The 24,079-nt window shown below is 40.7% G+C and overlaps 1 protein-coding gene across 4 annotated transcripts in view; it reads left to right on the top strand.

Moving 5' to 3' along the window:
* The window catches only part of sytl2b (synaptotagmin-like 2b), a 29,515-nt gene extending 7,731 nt beyond the window's left edge, over positions 1-21,784 (top strand). Inside the window, exons 1-20 of one of the 4 annotated variants that reach the window (XM_034096839.1) lie at positions 7,916-7,949; positions 8,032-8,216; positions 9,511-9,668; positions 10,167-10,278; positions 11,321-11,369; positions 11,819-11,921; positions 12,028-12,430; positions 12,518-12,729; positions 13,752-16,082; positions 17,203-17,316; positions 17,404-17,454; positions 17,547-17,641; positions 17,736-17,852; positions 18,736-18,899; positions 19,107-19,209; positions 19,334-19,495; positions 19,627-19,711; positions 19,834-19,930; positions 20,429-20,634; positions 21,508-21,784. In XM_034096839.1, coding sequence (XP_033952730.1) covers positions 8,116-8,216; positions 9,511-9,668; positions 10,167-10,278; positions 11,321-11,369; positions 11,819-11,921; positions 12,028-12,430; positions 12,518-12,729; positions 13,752-16,082; positions 17,203-17,316; positions 17,404-17,454; positions 17,547-17,641; positions 17,736-17,852; positions 18,736-18,899; positions 19,107-19,209; positions 19,334-19,495; positions 19,627-19,711; positions 19,834-19,930; positions 20,429-20,634; positions 21,508-21,656 — 4,812 coding nt within the window. In that variant the 5' untranslated portion in view covers positions 7,916-7,949; positions 8,032-8,115 and the 3' untranslated portion in view covers positions 21,657-21,784. Of the gene's footprint in view, positions 1-7,915; positions 7,950-8,031; positions 8,217-9,510; positions 9,669-10,166; positions 10,279-11,320; positions 11,370-11,818; positions 11,922-12,027; positions 12,431-12,517; positions 12,730-13,751; positions 16,083-17,202; positions 17,317-17,403; positions 17,455-17,546; positions 17,642-17,735; positions 17,853-18,735; positions 18,900-19,106; positions 19,210-19,333; positions 19,496-19,626; positions 19,712-19,827; positions 19,931-20,428; positions 20,635-21,507 lie in introns of those variants that run through there. The other 3 variants (XM_034096838.1, XM_071205248.1, XM_034096840.1) reach the window with 3 other exon arrangements.
* Positions 21,785-24,079: the final 2,295 nt, after the last annotated feature.

Genomic DNA, 24,079 nt, shown 5'->3' with positions numbered 1-24,079 from the left:
GTCCTGCTCCGACAGGCTAGCTTGTCGTGCTAACCGTCGGCGGAGGCTCTTTACGGTGAAGCGGACACAATGTCCGCACGACCCGGGGTTGTCGATAGCGCCTCGGGCGTGTTCCAGCCCGAGGCAGGACGAGCAGACCTGGTGTGTGTCTGTGCCCAAGATCTTCAACCCGCAGCCGCAGAGTCGAGCCACCGCGTCCCTGACTCCTCTGGTGTGAGGGAGAGGGGCGTCCATCTTGTTCGCCTCGTGGCGTGGAGAGGGCCCGCTCTCGACAGGTAAGATGGGAGAAAAAAAGATGTTACCACCCTGTCCTTAATCCGGAGAAAAGGACGGTGTGGGTCTTTTATTCCCGGAGAATACTGACTGGTGTGACAGTATCCTTTCTTCCTCCGTGGAGAAGAGAAAAGAAAAAACTTCCTCGCTACCGTGGTGTCGATAGAGAGGGAGCGAGCTAACAACAGGTGTGTTGCTAGCTTAAAAAATCAGACCTACCTTACTTTCCCGGGAAGAGAAGGGCGAGGTCGATTTTTAATACTAACTGGCGTTAGTACAACCGTCTTCCTGCGAAGCAGAAGGAGTAGCCGGCAAGCGCCCGTCGACCGAAATGGGTATTTGGGTTCAGTCTGTGGACCGTTAAGCTTGTCCGGCTACTGTAGAGATGTGCTCTGAAGCGAGAAGAGGTGTTTGAATGACGCATGCGTCGTGGCGCAAGCTACTTATAGGGGGTGAATTCCCTGACGCTGACGTCAAGATCACCAGCCAATCAGGATTGGCGTAATGAGATTGATGCTTCTGTTTGCTCCGCGATGAGGCGCATCCCATAGTGAGACATCGAACGGAGTGTTATGAATGAGAACTACACCGTAGTTGTGTATATGATATGTCAATAAACCTTTGAAAATCTTGAAATCTTGAAAGGGATGTGCAAAATAGCCATTATACAGTTTTAAAGTATCTATTAGTAGAGAATAACGAGTAATTAATATACTTTATAGAGATCTGCAGATAAATGTTTAGTCTTCTCGAGCACCAACTATCAAATATCTCTCCTGATTGTTGGCACTTGACAATCACCTTACCTGCATTTTACCCAGGTGTAACTAAAGTCTGATTTAAGGGTTGTTTATATTTCACATCATTAATCAGAATCTGCAAAGTAACTAAAATAAATGTAGTGGAGTAAAAATACGAGGTTAACCTCTGAATTGTAGTGGAGTAGAATTACAAAGTAACAATGAGCTGTCATGTGGGTATTAATGCTGCCCATTATAGACACAAGCGATTTTCACCCATTTAGTAATTATATGTTTTAAAGGTCACATGTCATGGCCATTTCCACTGATCATAATTCCATTGTTGTGGTCTACTAGAATAGATTTATACTGTGCAATTTTCCAAACTCACATTGGTTCCGCATACAGCATCTCTGTAAAGTATGTGTATTCACTCTCTGTCCTTAACGGCTCGTTGCAGCTCTTGCCCCCCCTCCCTGTGAGCCCAGTGTGCTCCGATTAGTCGGGACCAGTCGGGACGTTGTGAATCGCACTAAGCTCCGTGGAGGTGTGATTTCCTTGTTTAGCGATACACAGCGAAACACAGCCAAACTCACCCTGAGCACACAAAGTCACAGCCGAAGTAAAAACAATAAGTGTGGCTTGATATTGAGTAAGAAAAAGGTTGATAAACGCTGTGAGAATGGGTCTGCAGAGAGAATTTTGCCACGATCCCAACTGTCTGTTATCAGCCTGCAGCCAGGGAGGAGAAATCAGCAGAGCTGCATGCACTGAGTGTGAGGAAGTCCGTGGATTGGTCAATTTGGACCAATCAGCGGGGGCTTAACGTAACGGCTCCGCGGACGTAACGTAACGGCTCCGCGGACGTAACGTAACGGCTCCACGGATTGGTCCATTTCTTTCCGGGGACGACATGACATCATGATGTACCCGGAAGAATCAAATGGACAGTGACGTATCTCCAACGAGGCGTTTTGGGGAGGTATTTTCTGTTTTAGAGTTTTACTCCCTACATGGTGTACTTTGAGGGTGTTGACTCTGCAGACCGTTTACATTCATAAAAACCTTCATAACACACAAGGGGACGGGCAATAACCGGAAAAGCATGACATGTCACCTTTAAATGTGTACACACCAATGTGTTTCCTATCACCTAAACCTCCAGGGATGTACACAGTTCAATACTGTCAGTGTCAACTTCTAATTTTTGGAAAAAAGAAAACGTCTTTGAAAACTACAATTCCCAGTAGAGACGTGCCATAGAGAACAAGTTGCGAAACACAATAGCCAGCATGTGTAGTTCTGGGGGGGCGTTCGAGTCCAGTTTTGGATAGTCTTGCGTGGTTTCGTTCCATTTCAAAGAGCTTGACGCTCGGCGTAACCTTGGCGCACTGCCACTCCAACATCCAATCCCAGAGCTTGAAGATTAATCACTGGGTTTGTCAACGGGACTGTAGTGTCAAAGGATAGCTGGGGATTATGGGTAGTGTAGTGTCTTCGGCCATCCTAAACTGAATTTCGTTTCGAATATAATATCGCATTAACAACACCACATCTGGCTTCACAGAGATCTTCTGTTACTGTCCTTTCTTCTTAGAGGAAGTACAGAAACACGTAACTCTGGATTTGTTTTAATGTTTGAGGTGCAATAAACGACACAGCAGCTTTTTGGCATGTTAAAACTATTATTTTCTGACTCACTCATGAAAGTAACAGCTGGCGAAATTACAGCCTCGCCTACTGATTTCAAATGTGTGCTCTAAAATGATATTTATAAATGACTATTATCATTATTATAAGCAAGACAATAAATGGCAAAGATATGTAGAAAATAAACGTATTTGAGATACGTTCATAACGAACGTAACGTGGGAGAAAATAAGTTTCTCGCTAAACGTAATTGAGAATGCAGTTTAGTTCTGTGGGAACGTAATTTTTAGGAGACAGGGTTGTGGGAGGGGACATTGACAGAGGATTACTCAAAAAGTACACAGTAAGTACTTCATAGTACTTGTTGTGGGAGTAGTTTCACTAGTATGCTACTGAGTCCAACAGGATCGATCTCACTCACGAATAACTATTGGCAGAAAAAATAATAACAAACTCGAGAGACGGCTGAGTGACCGCAGTGCAGAATCGCTGTATAGTTGAAATCTCCTAACAATGTTGTCCATTTTAGACACAGGACTATTATATTTCCAGCCCTCAATAACATTCATTATCTGGGCTCAATATGTGTCTTGGCTGTTTTCATTGTGAAAACAAATGGACCGTAGATACACGGATTGGCCGTCCTCATCTGCGCTCTTATGTTGAAAGACAGCTTCCGGTAGCAGAATATGAAAAAACGGGGGATTTTTTTGTTTCTGTTTTCTAGTGAATTTATTTTTTGTTTTGAGAAGTAGAAAATGAAAATCATCCCGTTTTTTAAGTTTAGTAAATCCAATTTTGACCATGATAAAGAAAAACGCCTTGTATTTCAATTTTGGTTTTTCGATTTGAAAACGAAAATAAAATATCCAGTCGTTTTTTGTTTTTGAATATCCATTTGTGAAAAGAAAATCCAATGACCAAAAAAAACCCTGACCGTGTACGTTTTGTTAGTTTGATTTTAACGTGAAACCAAAGCCGTTTTCCTGTTTATGTTGTCTGAATCAAAAAACGGATAACAAGAAGACCTAATAAAAAAAACGGTCTGATTTTGGTTTTTGATAACAAATTCATTCAATTTTCCGTTTTGTATTGAAGAATGAAGAAAAGCAGTCCGGTGGACCGGAAGTTAAAGAACATATTTCAAAATAAAAGACACGAGGATATGCTGTAAAAGTTAAATCCTGGAACCCAGAAGTCTGACGAGGATAAGTTTATCTCTGCATTCACATGCAGATATGCGTTTATAGAGATCAATACAAGTATGCAAGCACTGTGCATAACTTTATTTAGCTGACTTCCGGTTTGTACTGTGTCGGTAAATCCAGTGTCCAGCTTGCCGCTGTGTGACAACCATAGACTGGTGACAGCATCATGTTTGTTGCATACCTGCAAGATAAGATAAGAACTATCGCCCTACTTTCACCTGCACCCAGCAGCAAGCGGGAGAACGATATATCATACGGTCGACCCCTAAAACAGTTCACACAGTAAATGGAACAGTTGTTAATTTGTCCAACTAGTCTACATTATGAATGTGATGTTTGTCTAAACCAGGGTTGCCAACTCTCACGCATCTGGCGTGTGACACACGCTTTCACTCTCAATCTCACGCTCTCACGCTGCCCAAACTATTCTCACGCCAAAAACAAGATGAACCGGCGATCGTTTTTGGTTGGTTATTTACAATGTTGAGTTGACAGCTGCTCAAGCTGTCGATCCGCTCCCTCCCCGCCCCTCTTAACGTTAACAGACAGCAGAGCAGTGGGAGACGGTTGGTCAAGCCCCGACCCGTATTGCGCATGAGCAGATCTAAGATCCAGTAGAAATGATAACAAGTAAAAGTCTGCTGCTTATTGTTCTACTAGGCCAAAAATAGAGTCAAAGAGTATATGAGAGTGAGAGTTCATTAATATATTTGACAGTTTGGAGTAAGTCTGTAGATTTGTTTGTGTGTGTGTGTGTTTCATGTAGGCCTATAGGCCTCTCACGGTAATTAATTTTGTTGGATACATTTTCCCGGAAATTATTGCGATAAACGATAATATTGTCGGCACCGTTGTATGACCATTTTAGACCACTGACCTAATGATAATATATAATAATAATTCAAGTACATCCTTTCAAACTGCTAGTCACATCCTCATGTAAATGGAAATGTATCGAGGTCAGAAAAGTTATGGAGTTCATTTTTATTTATCCTACGATAAGTCAATTAATTGCTTATCGCGACAGGCCTATGCACACAATAAAACAGTGGAAACAAACATGTGTTTGACTTTCATTAGTGAATGAAACTTTGTGCCCTTTATAGTCTGTGTCCAATATTGTGTATTCATATATATATCCTATATATATATGCTAAGGTCCCGCTACTGACACGATAGCAGTCATTTAGTGCGCATACAGTATGTGTAATTAAACCCATGATATCAAAATCTCACTCCAGCCAGCTACCCAAAGTTGGCAACCCTGGTCTAAACTGCTAAGAAGCTGACAGCTGAGTTGGAACAGAAAGACATGCAGGCCAGTGGCGTAACTATCGACGGTGCAGCCGGTGCATTGCACCGGGGCCCACTGCCGTCCAGGGGCCCATGCAAAAAAAAAAAAAAAAAAATGTATATAATTTTTTTTTTATTATTTTTTTTTTTTATATTTATTTTATTTTGGGGCCCCAATGACATTGACTGGTTCACGCAGTCTTCAAAGTAACCTAGCAACCTACATTCATTTTTAATTTGTCTGTCCAATGACCTTGCTCCCTTTCATGTCATGTGATACCTTGCGTGACGAGCGAACCGTTTAATCACCATCAAAAGTTATATGTATTACACAGCTATAGCAGCAGCAAGATCGGCAGAATTATAACAAATTGAATAGCTTGCATTTATAATGTACAGCAAACCAAAACACAAGAGCGGCGCTCAAAAGAGAAAGGACAAGAGAGAACAAGGAGATGTAAAGGCTAAACAGACAAAATTAGACCGTTTTTTTCGTTATACATCGTCCTCGAAATCGAACGCTAATGATGGTAATGTTGACGTGCAGCGGCAGCCGGAGCCGGAGGCTAACGATAGCTCACCTGCCTCACCATCATCTAGCTCCACAAGTGAAGCTGTATCCGTGGCTGTGCGACCTTCTTCTCCAGCCATGAGCCAGGAGGAGAGGATGGATTTGGCTGTGCCCGGCGGTGGTCCTACATTTCCCGCAAGGGCCCCACTCTATGGCGCTATTGAGACCCCCGACGCCAAGATCAAAGGCTATATTATAGCAACCGGTCCATGTAGGCCTATCGGTCCATTCCCCAGAGACACACATCAAGGAAACAGGTGATTCTCTGAGATGTATTACACCACCACTACCAGAGCAGGTATCAAACTGCCACAGACATGGCTGTGTTACTCCCCCACTCTGGACTGTGCCTATTGTGAGCCGTGCTGGCTGTTCGCAGACCGAGGTGCACCGTTCTACAGTGATGTGTGGACATGCGTTGTCTGCGAGGATTGACTCACATGCACAATCTCAGGTCCATGTCGGAGCGTGTGTCATATATGAACAGTGGAAGAAAAACGGGAGAATCGATGCAAACATGGAGAGGAATGCAAGGAATGCTGCTAATTACTGGAGACAGGTACTTGAGCGTATTGTCAACATTACAATCACTCTGGCTACTTGTAACTTGGCCTTTAGAGGACATAGGGAGATTCTTGGACAGCCCAACAGGGGGGGGGGGGGGGGGGCAAAAAAATCTTTGCGCCGGGGCCAATCACAACCTTGTTACGCCACTGGCTCAGACCCTCACTTATATAGAGGTCGGAACATAACGTATAAATAGATACAAGCATAAATAAATGTAGGAATAAAAACATGAATAAATACAGAACTAAATACATGAATAAATATGTTCCAGTGTTTTCAGGGACATTCAGTGTGTGTGCTGTGGCTCAGCTGGAAAGCAGTTGACTCATGACCTCAGGGTCCCTGGTTCAATGACTGAACAATACATATTTTTAGTTGTTTATAAAAGCTACAGCTAAATGAGATGTAGTTAATAAATGTATTCTTTGATATGGTTTAGCCTTTCTCAGGCTACAACATGGTTAAGTTTATGAATATTATTAAGGAATACAAATCCCTCTTTGCAATGTTTACCAGCCTCCTTAGGCTTTTTAAATCACAATCATTAAACTGGAATAAAAACAATATTGTTGACATGAAGATATGATTTAATGTTCGTTGTTTAGAGTTATTCTAAGGCTTTACTCATTGGGAACTCGGTATGAGATAGAGCACACTGTTGAGATGTCCAATCTGCCTGTTTTACACACTTTGACCAACAGGGGGTTTGTGTTCAAATGAAGCCCATGATGAAGCCTCATGAGATGAAGCCTTTTGCGAACCAATTGGCTGGAAAGCTTCATCTCACCATCACTAGTTTAAACAAAAAGGTGTAGATATAAACGGACACAATCTAGCATTTAACGCAAACAAAACCGGGTGACATCCTGTGTGCTCTTCTGCCCAAGAGCAACTCACAACCCCCCCTCATCTCCACACTGCAGGAATGTATAGCACTACTGGCCAGTCCATTGTTGCGTGCAGGGGGAAGAGGCTCTAAAAAGGGGTAGCTTAAATGGAGTGGCCTCTTTAAACACCCCTCAGGGTTTGAGAGGAATGGCGTAGTCCAATTAGCTGACACATCTATAAAGGCAGGTGGTTTCCATCAACTCAGCCTTTTGCCAGGAGCAAGGTGAGATGTAAAACACTGACAATAGGATTACACACAACACAATTAACTTTAAACAAGATTGCGTGCACTCAATCTAGCAAAAATAAAGCTGTTTCAAATAAATGTGTCTGTTTGATGTAAACAAAAGCATAACTTTTAGCATGTGTGTTCGTTTGTGAGGCTTGTAGTCCTAACATCATAGATTTGTATTTAAAGTAGTACCTGTAGCTGATAATTAATTTAGGGGACAAAAATATTAATATTTGTTGTGAATGTAGACAAGTAGGATAAAGTCATAAAATGGGTATACTCGAGTAAAGTACCTCAAAGTTACTGTTATTGAGAAAATCTACTTGGTTAGCTTTCATGATGTTACTGAATTCATTTGGGGGAACTGGGAAGAGCTTCAGGTATTGCAAAAGTCTTTAAGTTGAGCTAAGGGGAGTCAACAGCCTGTTGTACATAAGTCACTGTAGTTTAATGGCTGTTTAAAAAATGCCATGCTGTGGTTTTTCTACTCACTAGATAACTGTTAAAGACTGTCTATTTGATTTTAGGTATGTACCGATCATCGACAAGGTTGTAAAATATATATATTTTAAACTACTTAGGATGTGACAATGTAAATCTGTCCAACAGTGACAGACCCAGCTGGCTGCTTCCCGCTTGCTAAGCTTTTCTCACACTTGCCCGCTGAGAAACACACTTAGAGGAGGAGGAACCATGATCGACCTGAGCCACCTGACGGAGGAGGAGCAGGGGATGATAATGACGGTGCTGAGGAGGGACACAGACCTGAAAAAGGCTGAGGAGCTGAGAATCAGGTAGAAACATGCGTCAGGCATACATTAGCTCACATAAATCAGCATCTGACGTGAAGTTTCAAATGTCAACAGCATTCAGCTTACTTTACAGGAGCAGAAATGTTTGGCTGACATTTCAGCTAATGTCATGGTATTCAGCTTATGAAATTGTAATGATTGAATAAGTACACTTAAATCTGTCCATTGCCTGTGAGAAAAGGTATTTGGTGGGACATTCAAAATAGTACTTGTCTGGCCATAATGGAATAACACAATAACAGCTTGGCCGGAACAGACGTCGCCTCCCTCGCTGAGAAGCCTTAATGTGAGATGTCCAATTGGATTACAGCCAAGATGATGTCCACACATGAGAGAGGATCATGCTGCTCTGACGGATAAGAATAGAAACCCTTAAATGCCTCAATAAGGGAGATAATGAGAATGATACTGTCTCCTGTCCCTAAAAGACAAATGTTGAATATCATCTAAAATCGCTGTTAAACTCTTCATTTAGACAGGGACAAACATCACTGTGTGTGTATATAAGACTTGTTAAGGCAAACAAAAGGCCCATTTGTATTCCTCTAATGTCCAAAAACAAAAGGAGAAACTTCTTTCCCAATACAAATGCAGTCATGGAGGATGACCTACAAACAAAAACCTTGTAGAAGATGCGTTTCATTTCATTAAGTGTCGGGAATGTCATGAAACCATGTGCTTTTCATTTGGAGTTAAATGGAATTGGCAGGTGGACTTTTTTTTATCAGTGGTTGACTGAATGCTCGCTGTGTCTGAGTAAAAGGATTAGGCCAACAGCCTGTAATAATGCGCTACCCTTTTTTCACATGACCACTGTTTCTCTGTCAAGAGGAAAGAGGAGTTGCTCATTTCTCTTTGATTCAATTTGAACTTGACGAGAATGTTTTCCGTAATCCTTTTAGATCGATCATGTGCAACTGGTATGTAGAGCTGGTGGAGTACACATTGGAGGTAGTAGAGCAGAACAAATATACATGGTGTAATGAAAACATTATTAAATAATTAGAATTTAGTTTTATTAGGCCGAGTTCAGAAAGCCACTGAAACATTACATTTTGCAAGAGTAAAGATGTGGAGACAAACCAGCACTTTCTCGCTTTTCTTTCTGCCCGAAGCCTACACCGTATTTAGAGATTAGTGCTACTTAAACTAAATTAAAACGACTCCGGACCATTCAAGTAAGCATTGTAAATATGTCACATGGGAATAAGATACAGATAATGATGACCTCTTGACTTATTCATTTGTACATGTCTCTTTTGTATTTCCCCTTCAGTAAAATGGAGAAATTACTGGACGGCTCGCAGCCGAACACTCAGCTGAAGTATCGGACTGGAGAGTGGTTTTACAAGGCCAAGTCTCTCAGACACATGGACAATATCCATGGCTCGGAGATCATCCTGGCCTCCATGAAACCGAGGAAAGCTGGTTTAGGTGTGTTCGTGCTACACTGTGGACAAAGGGCTTGTTATAAAGCACATGCTTTAGCTCCATTTGTGGCCCAGCATTCTTTGCATATCTTTTTACCATTGATTGAGCAGCAGTTTTCATCTTCAGAGGTACTTTCATGATCCTTCAGATGTCTACTGGCTTACTGGAAGGAACAAATAAATAACCTTACACAGTAGATTTTTTATATATTACAGAAGAGACGAAGGTCAGATTAAACAATATGTGAAAATATTGGATTTTGTATCATTGGTTTTCATCGAAGCAAAAGCGTGTCCTTCAGGACGTTGTTGCCAACTGTCGGATAACAGAAATACTTTGGGAGATACAACCAGCTGCAGGAAAACAGATTAAAATATAAATATACACGTTACATCAGAGGCTGGAAAAACATCAAAATAGTGCAGCAATGAAAACATAAAACTTGACATTTTAATCACACAGTGTTGTAATTAATAAACTCCCGTTAATTCTCTGCAACAGATGGCTCCCTCAGGATTGAAAGATCCAAAACACCCAGCAGTCGAGGTTTAGACATCGTCGCTCCACCAAAACCTGCCAGATGTTTGGAAGAACTACAGCTGCAGGAGATGAAGTACACACAACTTTATTTTTTCAGATCCACAATTATTTTATATTTCATCGCCTTTCTTTTAAAATGTGTTGTATTCAACCAAACTAGTATTGGATTGAAATGGTGTGCTAGTGTTTGAGTTGTCTGCTATTACTCTGATTCTCACTCTATCAATATTAACAGTACCTCTGTATGTGTGTGTGCTGTCTTGTGACTCAGTCTGTGTAAACATAGGTGGTGCTCACTGGGAACCTCTGTTTTATTGCCCAGCAGCAGCTTCTGCTCACAACACTGCAGGATGTAGTTTGACTAATATTAAGGGATTGACAGATCAAGAGTTTAGCAAAGTGTTGAACTCAGTAGAGCTCTCAGAATAATGATTCTCAATGAGTAAACGTTTGAGTGGTGTTTTTTTCTGGAATTAATTTCCACCTAATTATAAATAATAATGTTGTTATTTATATATTATATATAGAGGGGGGTTGTTATTTAGAGACCAGAGAATTATGACAAATACTTTTTTAACTTTGTCTACCAGTGTTTTTATGTAGTTTTGCCACCACTTAGTCACATTCTACATGTTTATTTTACAAGTTGGGTCAATATTTGATTTGGCCAAGCTTCTGTACCTTTCTTAAACACACAGTAGACTGTAGAATATAATTGCTTAAATTAGTGTTGCAGCCTGTTATGCTACTGTAGGGTTTGACAGTGTAACTGTAGTTCCATCACATGCATTTTAAATTCAATCAATGAGTTAGAGATGTCCTTTTCTGAAAGATGATTCCTCTTATTCAGCCACAGACTGCTGGATATTATTGTGTGCTTTCCGACTTTCTTTGGATCTTTTGGTTGGGTAGACATCTTTCTCTTTGTGTTCTTTTACGAGTCAGTAAGCCCCAGTCATGCACACTGCAGTGTACTTTAGAGAAAGAAAAGCATCGCTGCCTAGATGTTTTGCAGCAGGCACATTATGTTATTATTTCACCTGATGTCATGTACGGCTTGTTTTTACTTTAAATTCATCTTTGTTAATTTAATATTTAAAAGTCTTTTTCCACAGCAATGCAGAAAAAGAACTTCTAAATTCAACAGTCCGATCTCCAAGAATGGTAGGCATATGTGTTACAAAACAGCTCAGCTTTACTCCTTCATTCAGCCTTAAAGGTGTGGTATGTCATTTATTTCAGAAACACTTTTTGTTATACTGTATTCAATGGAATGCTCTTAACATCCCGATAGCAATGCATAAATTAAATGCTTTGACAATAAATACATTAAAAAAAATGCATCTGTGGAAGCCGTAGCGTCTGTGCACAAACTTATCTCGTGCCCTCATTGGTCATGTGTGCGTTCGTGTGTGTTGGAGGAGGGGCTCTGTAAGGAAGTGGCAGATTTTTTCCGGCTGTGCATTTTCAAATTCTACCGCATTCGAGCTGGTTTCTCCAAAATTACCTACCCCACCTTTAACTGAATATTTCCTTTGCTCTGGGAAATTTGCGGTCATATTTTGATGCAGCTATTGCAATGCCAAAAGTAATTATAGTCCTTTTCCTTCAAGCCGAGGCACAACCCTTTCAACCGTGCTTCCCTGATAGTTGTTGAGCCACCTGAAACTAATGATGACAGGTCAACCAGGCGGGACCAGGAGTCATCTGAGACAGGTTAGAATTTAAACTAACATTTTTGAAATTGAGAATCATCACACAATATGAACGGCAAATAGATTTCAGCCCAGTATTTTAAACTAGACTTCTGCTATTCCCTTAGAGCCCATATCTCCTCTGAAGAGCCACGCAGCAGGGACCAGTCAGACTTCAGGGGGCTCCCTCACATCGGATGGCTCCTCTGGAGGTTTCAGGCCAGTGCCAAAGAAGAGGACATTTCTCTCAAGACGTAGCTCCAGTCAGTCGGAAAGCACCAGCAAGGCACTAGACACTCAGGGTGGGTCAGCGGGGATTGTACCTGCCCCAAGACTGAGCCTCCAACGGGGGTCCAGTGAGAACTCTAACCAGTCCTATGTGAAGGGACAGGATGAAGTACCGCAGAAAAGTGTTGTTTCTAATGAAGTATCTCAGCCATCCAAACATAACAACTCGCAGCAGCCATCTCAGGTTTCCTCTAACTCCAGTCTGGAGAGAGAAAGATACACACCTTCTATAACTAGAGACAGGTCAGTGGGTGACTCTTTACACAACTCTGAACCCAAAATATTAATAAATTATCCTATGACTACAACTCACAGCCTTTATCATTTCAGACCAGCCACATTCACCAGGAGTGATGCATCCACTGACCGAGAGATCCCACAGAAAAGTGATGAACGAGATGATCGGAAACAAAGAGAACATGCAGGGTTAAACACTTTCAAGCTGCACAGCGGCAGCATTCAGGATTCAGCCATAGGAAACAACAGCAGTGTGGGAACATCAATGAGGCAGGGAGAGCTGAGTCTGCTCCAAAGCACTGTGGGTGAGTTCAGTAACAAGAAATACCTCGGCTTACTGTGATAAAAGTCCGTTTGCACTGGTCATCCAATGTTAACTGAGAGTTTTATTCCTAAACTTTAGACCGATAAAATGAAGCAACAGCCAGGAATTGGGAAAAGAGTAGTGAGCAGTTTGACGTGACATTTCAGAGCAAATGTTTCTGGTTGTTTTTATTCTTCAGGATTCAGGAGGTCTAAAAAGGACAACGTTCTTTGCCATATTTCATAAGAAAAAGCAAAAACGGACATAAGTCAGAAATGAAACAATAAAAAAAAACACATTTCAGACTTTTATGTACAGCTTAATAGTACCTGCCAATGTTTTCTCTACTATAGATAAAGCAGCAATATCTGCTCCTCTGTTACTTCAGTGCATACCCCCAAAAATGACAAAAAAGCAACATCAGGGGGCTTTGTTGCACATCACCCCCTCTCTATCACCATAGAAGCTGATGAAAACACCACAGGGTGCAGCTGGAGCAACACAGACAAATGTAATCATAAAAACAAATACAAATGCCATCTTCACAGGTGGGGAACACCAGTAATATGAAAGTTATAAATAATATAGGGAGTGGATGGAGTTATCACTTAAAGGGGCCCTTTGATGCTGATTTTCAAGTTTATTGTATTTTTTGTTATTTTTAATGTTCAAAAAGGTTATTTTTATCATACTGCCTGTGCTGCAGCACCTCTTATCACCATGTGTGGTACCAGAGCTCAGTCTGCTCTGATTGGTCTGCTGGCCGGTTTTGGTAAACCCATCAGAGATGTACCCCCCCCAGCCTATCACGTACAATGTGTTGGAGCGCTAGCCAATAGAAGTTTGAGTGTTTATTATAATGTAAACATGTCACAGAAGTAAACAAAGGAGTCTGATTGTGTCATTTAAGGCAGGGTGGAGGCGCAAATAGCCGCAAAGCCAATAACAGAAGCTCTGACAGTCCTAGCTTTCTCATTATAATACAACTAGTATCTTATTCTGTTTTCAAATGGTCTTTTTCAGATGCAGACCCTCCTGTGTCTTACGATCTCAACTTCATTGATAAGTCTGCTGAGACAACGCTAAATAAATCAAATCAGAAAAATGCGTTTCAATTGTCCACTCAGACCAGCAGTCCCACGGGTGATGAGGGGGACTCCATCGCGAAGGTACTGGACTGGTTCAGCCGCAGCACTGATAGTCTCGATTGGTTAAAGACAGAAGATAGTCCAAAGGCCGAACATGTAGGAATCGGCAAGTCTAGTGGTAAAGACTCATCACGAAAAGATACCGGGGATATTATAAGTAATATAAAGAATGAAACTGTAGAAACTCAATTACAAAGACAGCCCAATGAGCCCGAAGAGTTAAGAGCAACAGACAGAATAGGTAAGAAGGAAGTTACCAAAATACGAGAGGAGGTGAAGAAGGATACCAGAGAAAAAATGCAGGGTCAGGAAGGTACAGATAACGATGAAAGCCAAGTGCTGCAAGTCTCTCATCTGAAGTCATTCTGGGAGAAAAGTAACGCAGGTCCCAAAATACTTATCAGCAAATCTATTAAGCCCCACGACAAAGGACAAAAACCTGTTCACCTCTCAGCAGAGAAAGACGAGGAGAAAGTGAACAAACTCTACAGATCACCTGATATGCCGTCTGTGCCTGTTATATATAACGGGAAGGGGATTTATGATAACTCTGCTTTGAAACATGGGGAGGAAAGACAGAAAGAGACTGGAGACAATGTTAATTCGAATACAAAACAGGATGTAGACAATCCAGTGATGAATGCTTCAACACAAAGACAAAACAATGACAACTCTGATTATGTAAAGTTTACAGCCAACCTCCAAGAAGCTGACAGAAGAGGTTCAGACCCAGAGATTTTATGTGTAACCAAACTCATTCAACAGCCAAGGACAAACATCCAGTCCAGTGCAAAACCAAACAATATTTTCCAGTCTAGAGAAACCCTACTGCAAGAGGAACTGTCGGAGACTATTCCTGTTTCTCAATTGGATACAAATCCGGACTCTGAGAAACTCTTTATGTCTAGAAACAGCCCATGTATGGACTACAAGCTAGATGAAATTCAAACCACCCTTAAAACACAAATGCGTAGAGGTTCAAGTGAAAGAACAGAGAGTGAGGATAAAAGCGGGCCTCCTAAACGAAAGGAAGATGCTAATAAAGATAGAAGTCCTCGCTCAAACAGAAAAGGTTTACCACATCAAGAAAGTACTGCAGAGAAGATAAAACAGCTGAAATCTTTCTGGGAGCAGGAGAGAAACAAGCCTCCATTTTATACTGGCAAACCTAAAGCTCTTGGGGACGGTAAGGTCCTTCGCGGTGCAAGTCAAGCAAAACTGAATAAAAGATATACCAAGTCGGAGTATGATCTGACTTCAATTGGAAAGGATTCAGACAGCGATGAGGAAGAGTCTTCGAATCAGAGAATAGACAAGTTGTCCCCTAGCCTAGGAGCGAGCCGATCACAATTTCACACTCTGCGTGAGTTCTGGGGTGAGTCCTCATCAGACACCAAGGTATCATTTCCCATCGAGAAACCCAAAAGCTCTAAAAGGAAAGAGCCAATAAGTGCCCAGATTTCATCTCAGGAGTTAAAGTGTAGTGACGCTGCTTTTGAGAAAACAAGATCACCCGCCATGAAATCATCTCTTCAGAATAGATCAAAGTCACCCCATGATAGACAGGCAGGATCAAAAGCAGCAAATGATGGCACAAACAACTTGGCTAATTATACGACAGCTGACTCCAGAAGGAATTCAAAAGACTCCACGAAATCCACAAGCAGTTCAGGAAAAGAGACTCGTCCTACAAAGAGCAGAAAAGACAGTTTTAGCAATTCGAGCAGTCGTGGAAATTCCATGCGTCGTGCTATTAGCATGGTCGCTCTGAGTGTTCCTGATGATAAAGAACTTAAAATGGATGTTAGTTCAGTCCACTCCCAGAGCAGAAAACAGAGGCAGAATGCCGACAAAGGCGCCTCATCAAGGAGATCATCAGAGGATACTGAGAGTCAAATTCCACGTGCACGGGCCTGTGTTCCCAGAGACTTTCGGCATTACCTGGGCATGACAGACAAGAGCAGCGTCCACACCTCTCCAGTTGTCAAGGGTGAGGGCTCTGAAGAGAAGCCTGGGTATGAGTTCGACCTAGTAGGGCCGGTAAGGGCCAGCACTCCAGCGTGCTCAGAGGAGCGTCACAGCAGGAGGGGCAGCAAGACGACTCAGCACCCCCTGTGGGCGAATTACAGCAGTTCAGAAGCAGGTCCGGAGTCGTCTGTGAGCAGCACGTCAGAAACCTGGTCCAGCTCCAGGAACAGTTCAAACCGTGAGCACTTACTTCACTCTTTTAAAAATAACAATATTATGAATATATGAAGCTGTTTTTTTATGTGAGTCAAAGCAGAAATGCAACTTTTCAGTTAATAGATTAAAATAGTAAAAGATCGAAACACCTACACACTTATATCCCTAACACCAAATGCATGATCTAAACTTTCAGTCAGAAGTTGCGTGGTCCTTGCTAACGTCCATTTTATTGTTTTTTAGCAGCACCTGGAGGATTGTTGGCAAATCAAACTGGATATCTTTTTCTATACATTTTTCTTGTCCGATGCATGAGTCTAAGGACAGAGGGGGTCGTGAATTTGAAATATGCATAAGAATTCAAGAAAACACTTTAAAATATATTGAAAAATATATATATATATCTCATAAATTCCTTGCAATAAATAGGATTTCATTTTTTCAGTTTAAAAAAATACAAATAAATAAAGCTGTATTAAAGGAGTCCAACTCCTGCTGTCTGTTTGCAAACTCATGGTTGATTATTATCTCTGGGTTGTATCCAGCAGTATCCTTGATATCATATCCGCATTGGGTTATCTGTGTTTGTAGAAGCAAATCTCTTTAAACCCTGTGTGTACCTGCCTTCAGCTGCCTATGTTTAGTTTTTGGGCTTGGCGATACTTTGCTCTTACTTCACTGACACCACACAGTTATACAAACCTTTTAAAGCAGCTTCATGTTAGCTTTCTTTAACAGTAGGTTTAATAGATTTGAAGCAAGGGCTGTACAAATACTTAACATTTACAAAGGTCACGGAATTCTTGTTCGGTTATTATTCAAAGCGCTTTATCTTAGCAAATGTCAGTGACAACATCTTGAATGAAAACCAGAGGAATTAAATAATTCACTATCATTCACTCTCTGCATTATCTTTCAGTTTCTCCTTGCAGAATAAGCTATGAAATGGCTCTACATTGTGCTTGGGTTATTGTGATTGACAATTGTTTCATTGTTTTATAAATCAAATGATTAATGAAGATTAGGAGTCTTGTTCTCTGTCCAATTTCAATGTAAACTGCTGTCTTAAATATTTGCATAGATAGACCAATAGGAGCATGAAAACACGCCCTGTTTTCTAACCTGTTGCTTTTCCTCCGTAGGTAAGAATGTTCTTGAAACCCAAAACCTTGTAACAAAAGCATTGAGGCGAGCAGAGGCACGGCCTAAAACTCTGGCTAAAAGTATGGAGGACATCACAGCATCCTTATCCCCACGTGAGCATAACCTCAACTCCTGAGTCAGGCTGTCCATAAGCACACATCATTTATAGAGACCGTGTTATCTTTTGATTGTTTTCACAGGGCAAGAAAGAAGGCAAGACCCAACTGCTGACATGAGACGCATTAGTAATGGTAAAAAAGCATGATGCTTTTCATTATTATGAATGTTTGCAAGCAAATGAGTCAAGATCTTAGCTTCTGTTTCCCAATCCACCACTGTTTAGTTTCATCCATCCCGTCGCCCACCTCGTCCTTATTTTCGGATCCGGAGCACCTGAAGAACATGAGCAAATCGGTTCCTTCGTTCCTGCAGAAGGAGGTAAAACGACCCCTGCATCTTTTAGACCTGTAGGTCAAAGCCTGCTCTGCATCCCTGTGCACAGAGCTTTCTTTGCCTGCTCTTTGTGTTTCAGGACACTGGCAGAGACACTGACTCCACCTGCGAGGACAGTGACCACCCAGAGAGACTAATGAAGGGCAGCTCCTTGAATAACCTCACTGGCTCCTCTGGCATGGCGTCTCTGTCCTCTGTATGTTCAAACACAGCAGCATGCATTGCTTACTTGTTGCTTAATTAACTCTCGGACACTGCTTTCTTAAACTGCGGTGCTCATTTGCCTTTACACTTAAGTTGTGATAGACATTAAACAATAATTATTTTGCTAGGAGTTGGATCACTGTCTCAATCAACAAGACGCATGAAGGCTGCCGTTTTTAAATCTAAACAATGGGCTACCTATCAACATCAGACTGATGGTAGGGACCAAATCTTCAAATACACCAACAATAAGAACTCCATCAATTTAGCATCGCAATGTTGAGAAGATAGTTTGAAAATAAAGGATAACAATTAATGCAGAATCAGAGATAGTCTTACATCATAAAAAAGCAATATGGTCAATATTAAAGCCACATTGTTATCATGAGGTAGTATGTCCAAATTCATGCACTTTGTAAGCGGAGCTTGGTCAAAGATTCAGTTGCGTTACGCTGGTAGTAACTGCTAATGTAGCCAAAAGCTGCTAGTCTCAAACAGCAATGAGGGCTGGAGAGGTCTGTGAAGATACCATTTTTAACTATACATCCCCAGTTTGTTTTTAATTTTAAAATGTTTATTATTTGGACCCAACCAACAAGTGAAATAATTTGAGGCAATATATACAATTTGAAGCCGGCTTTATACAATGTTTTTCATTTGTATGCTGTAGTTCTCCTTATGAAACCTGAAAACGCCTGGAAACATATTTGAAATGCATGATGGGTGGAGTTCCCCTTAAATGTGACTAATTAGCTTGTTCCAGACCTCTAGATTTGATTTAAAGAAAACCAAAACAAGTTATCCAATAAAACAATTACCTAACCGATATGATTTATGATATAAAATGTGGCCTACTTGTTTGTCTGTGCTCCTAGCTGAGCGGCAGCGTGATGACCATGTACAGCGGGGACTTTGTGGAGGTTCAGGGAAACATCCAGTTCTCCATCAACTACATCCAGAAGCTCAGAGAGTTTCACATCTTTGTGGCTCAGTGCCAAGACCTGGCTGCAGTCGACCCAAAGAGGGGCCGCTCAGATCCGTGCGTACTGTACCTGACAAATGCTAGAATCACATTGCTATACTGTGTAATTCATTTAAGGTTATTCATTTGTGCATGCAAGTCAGAAAGTATACTCCTTTATTATTATGAATGTGCCCTTTCAGTACTTTTAAAACAGATAAGTACCTCGACTGACAAAGCAAATAAACATTATACTGAAGGTATATCTTTTTTGTTCTTTTTAAGGTATGTCAAAAGCTACCTGGTCCCTGACAAAGCTAATCTTGGAAAGAGGAAAACATCTGTTAAAAAGAAAACACTGAGTCCTACTTTCAACGAAATCCTAAGAGTAAGAATCCACAAATATATTTCGAGTAGTACTAAGCAAGCACATACACTATTCCACTCTGTAATGCTTAAACCTGCATGATAATTAACAAACAAAAGCATCTCACTTTTATTTGGCCCCACAGTATCGTGTTCGCATGGAGTACCTGAGAACCCAGACGCTCATTCTCTCTATTTGGCATCACGACACATTTGGCAGGAACAGTTTCCTGGGCGAGGTAGACGTCGACCTCTCCAAATGGGACTTTGACCACACCCAGATGAACTACTTGGCACTGAAAGCAAGGGTAAGAAGAAAACCACAGGCTTACTTTATATGCAGCTGTATTGTATTGTATTACCTGTGCCCAAAGGAATGTTGGCAGTGGCACTACAAGATGGAAGTATTGTTTTTGTAATTTATACTCAAACTTTTCAGACTCTACCCACTCTAGCGCCATCACATGGTCGAGGAGAAATTAGGCTAGCCCTGCGCTTCCTGCCAGAGATCATCCACAGTGAAGGTCAACACAGTCTTAATCTGCTTTTTAAATTAGTAGTTATCTTTTGTTATCCAAAATCTCACCCATTCTAAAGACAAGGTTCATATTGTTTATTTATTTGAATTTCTTATTTGAAGGATTAGTGAAGGAGGGTCCAAGCACTGGAGAGATTCACATTTGGGTGAAAGAATGCAAAAACCTGCCTCTAATCAGGGCAACCATCGACCCATATGTTAAGTGGTAAGAATGAAATATCCATCTTAGAGAAATACCCCGGCATTTAGGGAAATACTCTCTTTTGAGAGTTAGATGAGAATGTTGTCAACTTCTTTTATATAAAAAATAAATGTATAGCCAGCAGACAATCAGCATAATTTAACATTGTGATTATAATAAAAACAGAAGTGTAAAAACACTCTATGGTTTAACAGGGGGAAATCTTCTGGCCTACTTCTTGTCAACCACAGTCATTTCCTGTAGATTTAACTTTGTGTGAAACAGCTAATTTTAATTATCACATATATTTTGTGAGGTATTATGGTTAATTACTGCGCATTAAAGGTGCGTGGAAGTGGATTTTATTCAACCAACCATAGACCCATGTGTGTAGTATCATGCTAAGCTAAACTAACCTTTTCCTAGCTAAAACCTTAGCCTCATATTAAATGGATTAACATGAGTGGTATTCCAGTTCAAATCAATCACTCAACAAATGTCCCTTTTCCCCCTCATCTCAAGCTTCGTTCTGCCGGACACAAGCAGGAAGAGTCGCCAGAAGACGCGCGTGCTGCGGAGGACAGTAGACCCAGCGTTTAACCACACCATGGTGTACGACGGCATCAGACAGGCTGACCTATCAGAGGCCTGCGTGGAGCTCACTGTGTGGGACAGGGACAGACTAGCCAGCAACCTGCTGGGGGGGCTGAGGATTGGAGCTGGAACAGGTACTGGTGGAGGGAGAGGGTTGTGTTTTTTCTAAAAATACAAACTGATAAGAATTCTGACTAATGCTAAGGTATTTATCATCAGCTGGAGCATAGAAAGGTTAAAAGTCTAAGAAATTTCCTTAAAAAACGTATTGATCAAATACAGTTCGCAGCACAGTGTGGTAAAGTGCATGTTTCAGTTAGATGTCAAATTGTTGTCATTTATATGTAAAAACTGGGGTCGCATTGTGAGGTATCAGAAGTAATCACCAATCCACCAATTTGTTCAATTATGTATTAATCAATACTTATATTCACTCTGATTTCAACTAACAGGACTATTGCCTGGCAGATGTCAAAATCTAAATGTCTTGGCACAATATTAATCCCACAGTCACATGAATTTAGGTTTACAACCTGCACATTTTCCATTGTGATTTATCCAGCCATTACATTCTTGAATTACTGGTTGGCCAGCAAAATGTCAGGAAATACTCAAAACTCAATTCGTATATCAATAAAAAAGAGTAAACATATTCTGCTATACTGTAGTCCAAGTCATGCGATCAGAATTATTCTCAACAAAATGTAGTCAAAGTATCTAAACTAGAAATAACATTAGGCACTACAATATCCCCTGTCAGTGATATATAGAATTATATATAACATTACAAAATAAATCTGAGGGGGTTGAGATGATCTGTGAGGGAGAAAATAAGTAAAATACAAAATGATGATACAAAGAAAAATGTATTTTTCTTTATTCACATTTATTTGTGAAACATTTGAAAATGTTAACTCTTTGGGCCTCAAACACTTACTTACATGAAGCTATATGAGAAGGGTAATGCTTGTCTTTTTAAGACTTTATTTGTCTCTGTCTCCCTGCAGGCAGAAGTTATGGAGCCCTGGTGGACTGGATGGACTCCACTCCCTTTGAGGCCGCCCTGTGGGAGCGCATGATGGTCACCCCAAATGAATGGGTAGAGGACATTCTCCCATTAAGGGTACTGAACTCTGCAAAAACTGGTTTCAAATAGGTCTAAATATATATAACGCCATATTGCAAAGACATTATATTTTTGAGCAGTATAAATGCAATAAGTTATCTGTTTTAAAGATTTATATTCTGCAGAGAAAAGCTGATGAAAAAATAAAGTGAAGACAATGTGTGGGTACAATTGTCTACTGTGTTTTTTTTAACCTCTACAGGTACTCTAGGAAATAATAGAAAGCGAAACGGTGGTAACAAACTCTCAGGAGAGTATGTTGTGTATGAAAACAGACACTGGCAAAACTGTGAGCTTCTGCTTGGGAACAAAAGGAGAAATATAAGACACCTGCTGGATAATGTGTTGGCTTTGCCTTTTAAAGGGTGTTCTAACAAGAATGTCAACGGACAAAATAATAAACCCAAATAAATACATTTAAAAACAGACATTAAAAAGTCTGGCATAACACCGATTGATAGACTTCTTTTACCCATAGATCCAGATTCATATAATATAACACAGTATTTCTAAGCTCCACTTTTTTGTTAGTTGCTTCCAAAGTGCAACTCACCTGTTTACTCCTTTAATATCTCATATATTTAGTAGGCGTTTTGTAAGGCTAATATGAATGAAAATAGGCTGGCACAGTGGTAACGATAAACAATGTACATTTAAATATTTTTGTAATCGTAAGCGCTGTATCTTATCAAAACCTTGCTCTCAAACGTACTTTTATTTTGTCACTATTATGAATCTAATGTAACAGCATTTGTGATGTGATGAACTGTTGCATATATAAAAGGGCAATTTGATACAACAAAAACCCCAAAATACACACAAAGTTACACAAGCTGTTGCAAAAGGTTGCCACCATGACTGCCATTGTATAAGGAATCATTCTGTACATTTTCATTGTTATGCAGATGATACTCAACTATATTTATCAATCAAGCCTGATGAAATTAATCATCTAAATAAAATTCAAGACTGCCTCAACGACTTAAAAACGTGGATGACCTTAAACTTTTTGATGTTAAACACAACCAAAACTGAAGTTATTGTACTCGGCCCAAAGAATCTACGAAACATACTATCTAAAGATATACTAACTATGGATGGCATTAATTTGGCCTCCAGTGAGACTGTAAGGAATCTTGGTGTTATATTTGATCAGGATTTATCTTTTAACGCCCACATAAAATCAACTTCAAGGACCGCCTACTTTCATCTACATAACATTGCAAAAATCAGGTATATCTTGCCTCAAAACGATGCAGAGAAACTAGTCCATGCATTTGTTACTTCAAGGCTGGATTATTGTAACTCCTTATTATCAGGGTGTACCAAAAAGTCAGTCAAGTCGCTTCAGCTGATTCAAAATGCTGCAGTTCGTGTGCTAACCAGAGTTAGGAAAAGGGACCACATTACTCCTGTTCTGGCTGCCGTACACTGGCTCCCTATAGAACACAGGATAGAATTTAAAATTCTTCTTCTCGCCTACAAAGCCTTTAATGGGCAGGCGCCATCTTACTTTAAAGAACTCATTATACCCTACTGTCCTACTAGGGCAGGGGTCGGCAACAGGCGGACCGCGGTCCGGATCCGGACCCAGACGCCGACCTATACGGACCCGAGCTATAATCAATACATTAATAGGGGATTTTTCGGCGCCTCCCGCTTTTTTAACGCTGATTTGGGTGACTTGTGTAATTCGTGGAGAACCGAAGAGTTTTAGACTGACGGACAACTTCTCACTTCACAAAAAAAGAAGAAATCTAGACCGCAAAAATAATTAAACAAGCGAGTACCTGTTTTTCCTGGCCAAGGACAGGTTCATTGAACACAACACGAGCGTAACCTGTCTTCCGTGTCTTCACGTGGTATATGTCTCGTCTGAAAGGAGTGCTGAGCACCGGAACGCCGCTCCAGCCCTTAAAATATAAGGATAATAATCCATAAGGAGCCGTACACATGCCGCAGTGTTTGCGTGGCTGTGTCTTTATTTGTAAACACAGTGGCGATCTGTTGTTATTAGCATCTGGTTAGCTAGCTATGCTAACGAATTTAAAGAGCTTTTCTACAACCAGGTGGAAGAGAGCTCTCTCCTGAGAGGCTCACATATCCTCAGCTCAGTGAGGTTAAGGCACACCCTGATATGGTCATTATAGTTATTAATGAGACTAAATGAAAAACTGGTATAAAATACTATATGACAGTAACAAAAAAGTTGTTAAAAATAACAAGAATAGAGTTTAAAAGGGGAGTGATTTGTAAAATATCCAAAAAGAAAAATATGCTTACAGTTCTGTTTCATATGGATGTTGAGAGATGTATCCATAGATCTCTTAATGTTGCTCTCAAAGTGTACCAGATTGATGCTTTTAACTTCAATATTTTAAGCAAAGGTTGAGTTCAATAATTTGTACGACCCTCGGAGGATGTTGTAAAAATTGAAAGGAAAAAGGTTCCCC

This window comes from Pseudochaenichthys georgianus, chromosome 13, assembly GCF_902827115.2.
Source record: "Pseudochaenichthys georgianus chromosome 13, fPseGeo1.2, whole genome shotgun sequence".
Taxonomy (NCBI): domain Eukaryota; kingdom Metazoa; phylum Chordata; class Actinopteri; order Perciformes; family Channichthyidae; genus Pseudochaenichthys; species Pseudochaenichthys georgianus.
The sequence above is the reverse complement of the archived record's forward strand: the minus strand, read 5'-3'. Positions and strand labels throughout refer to the sequence as shown.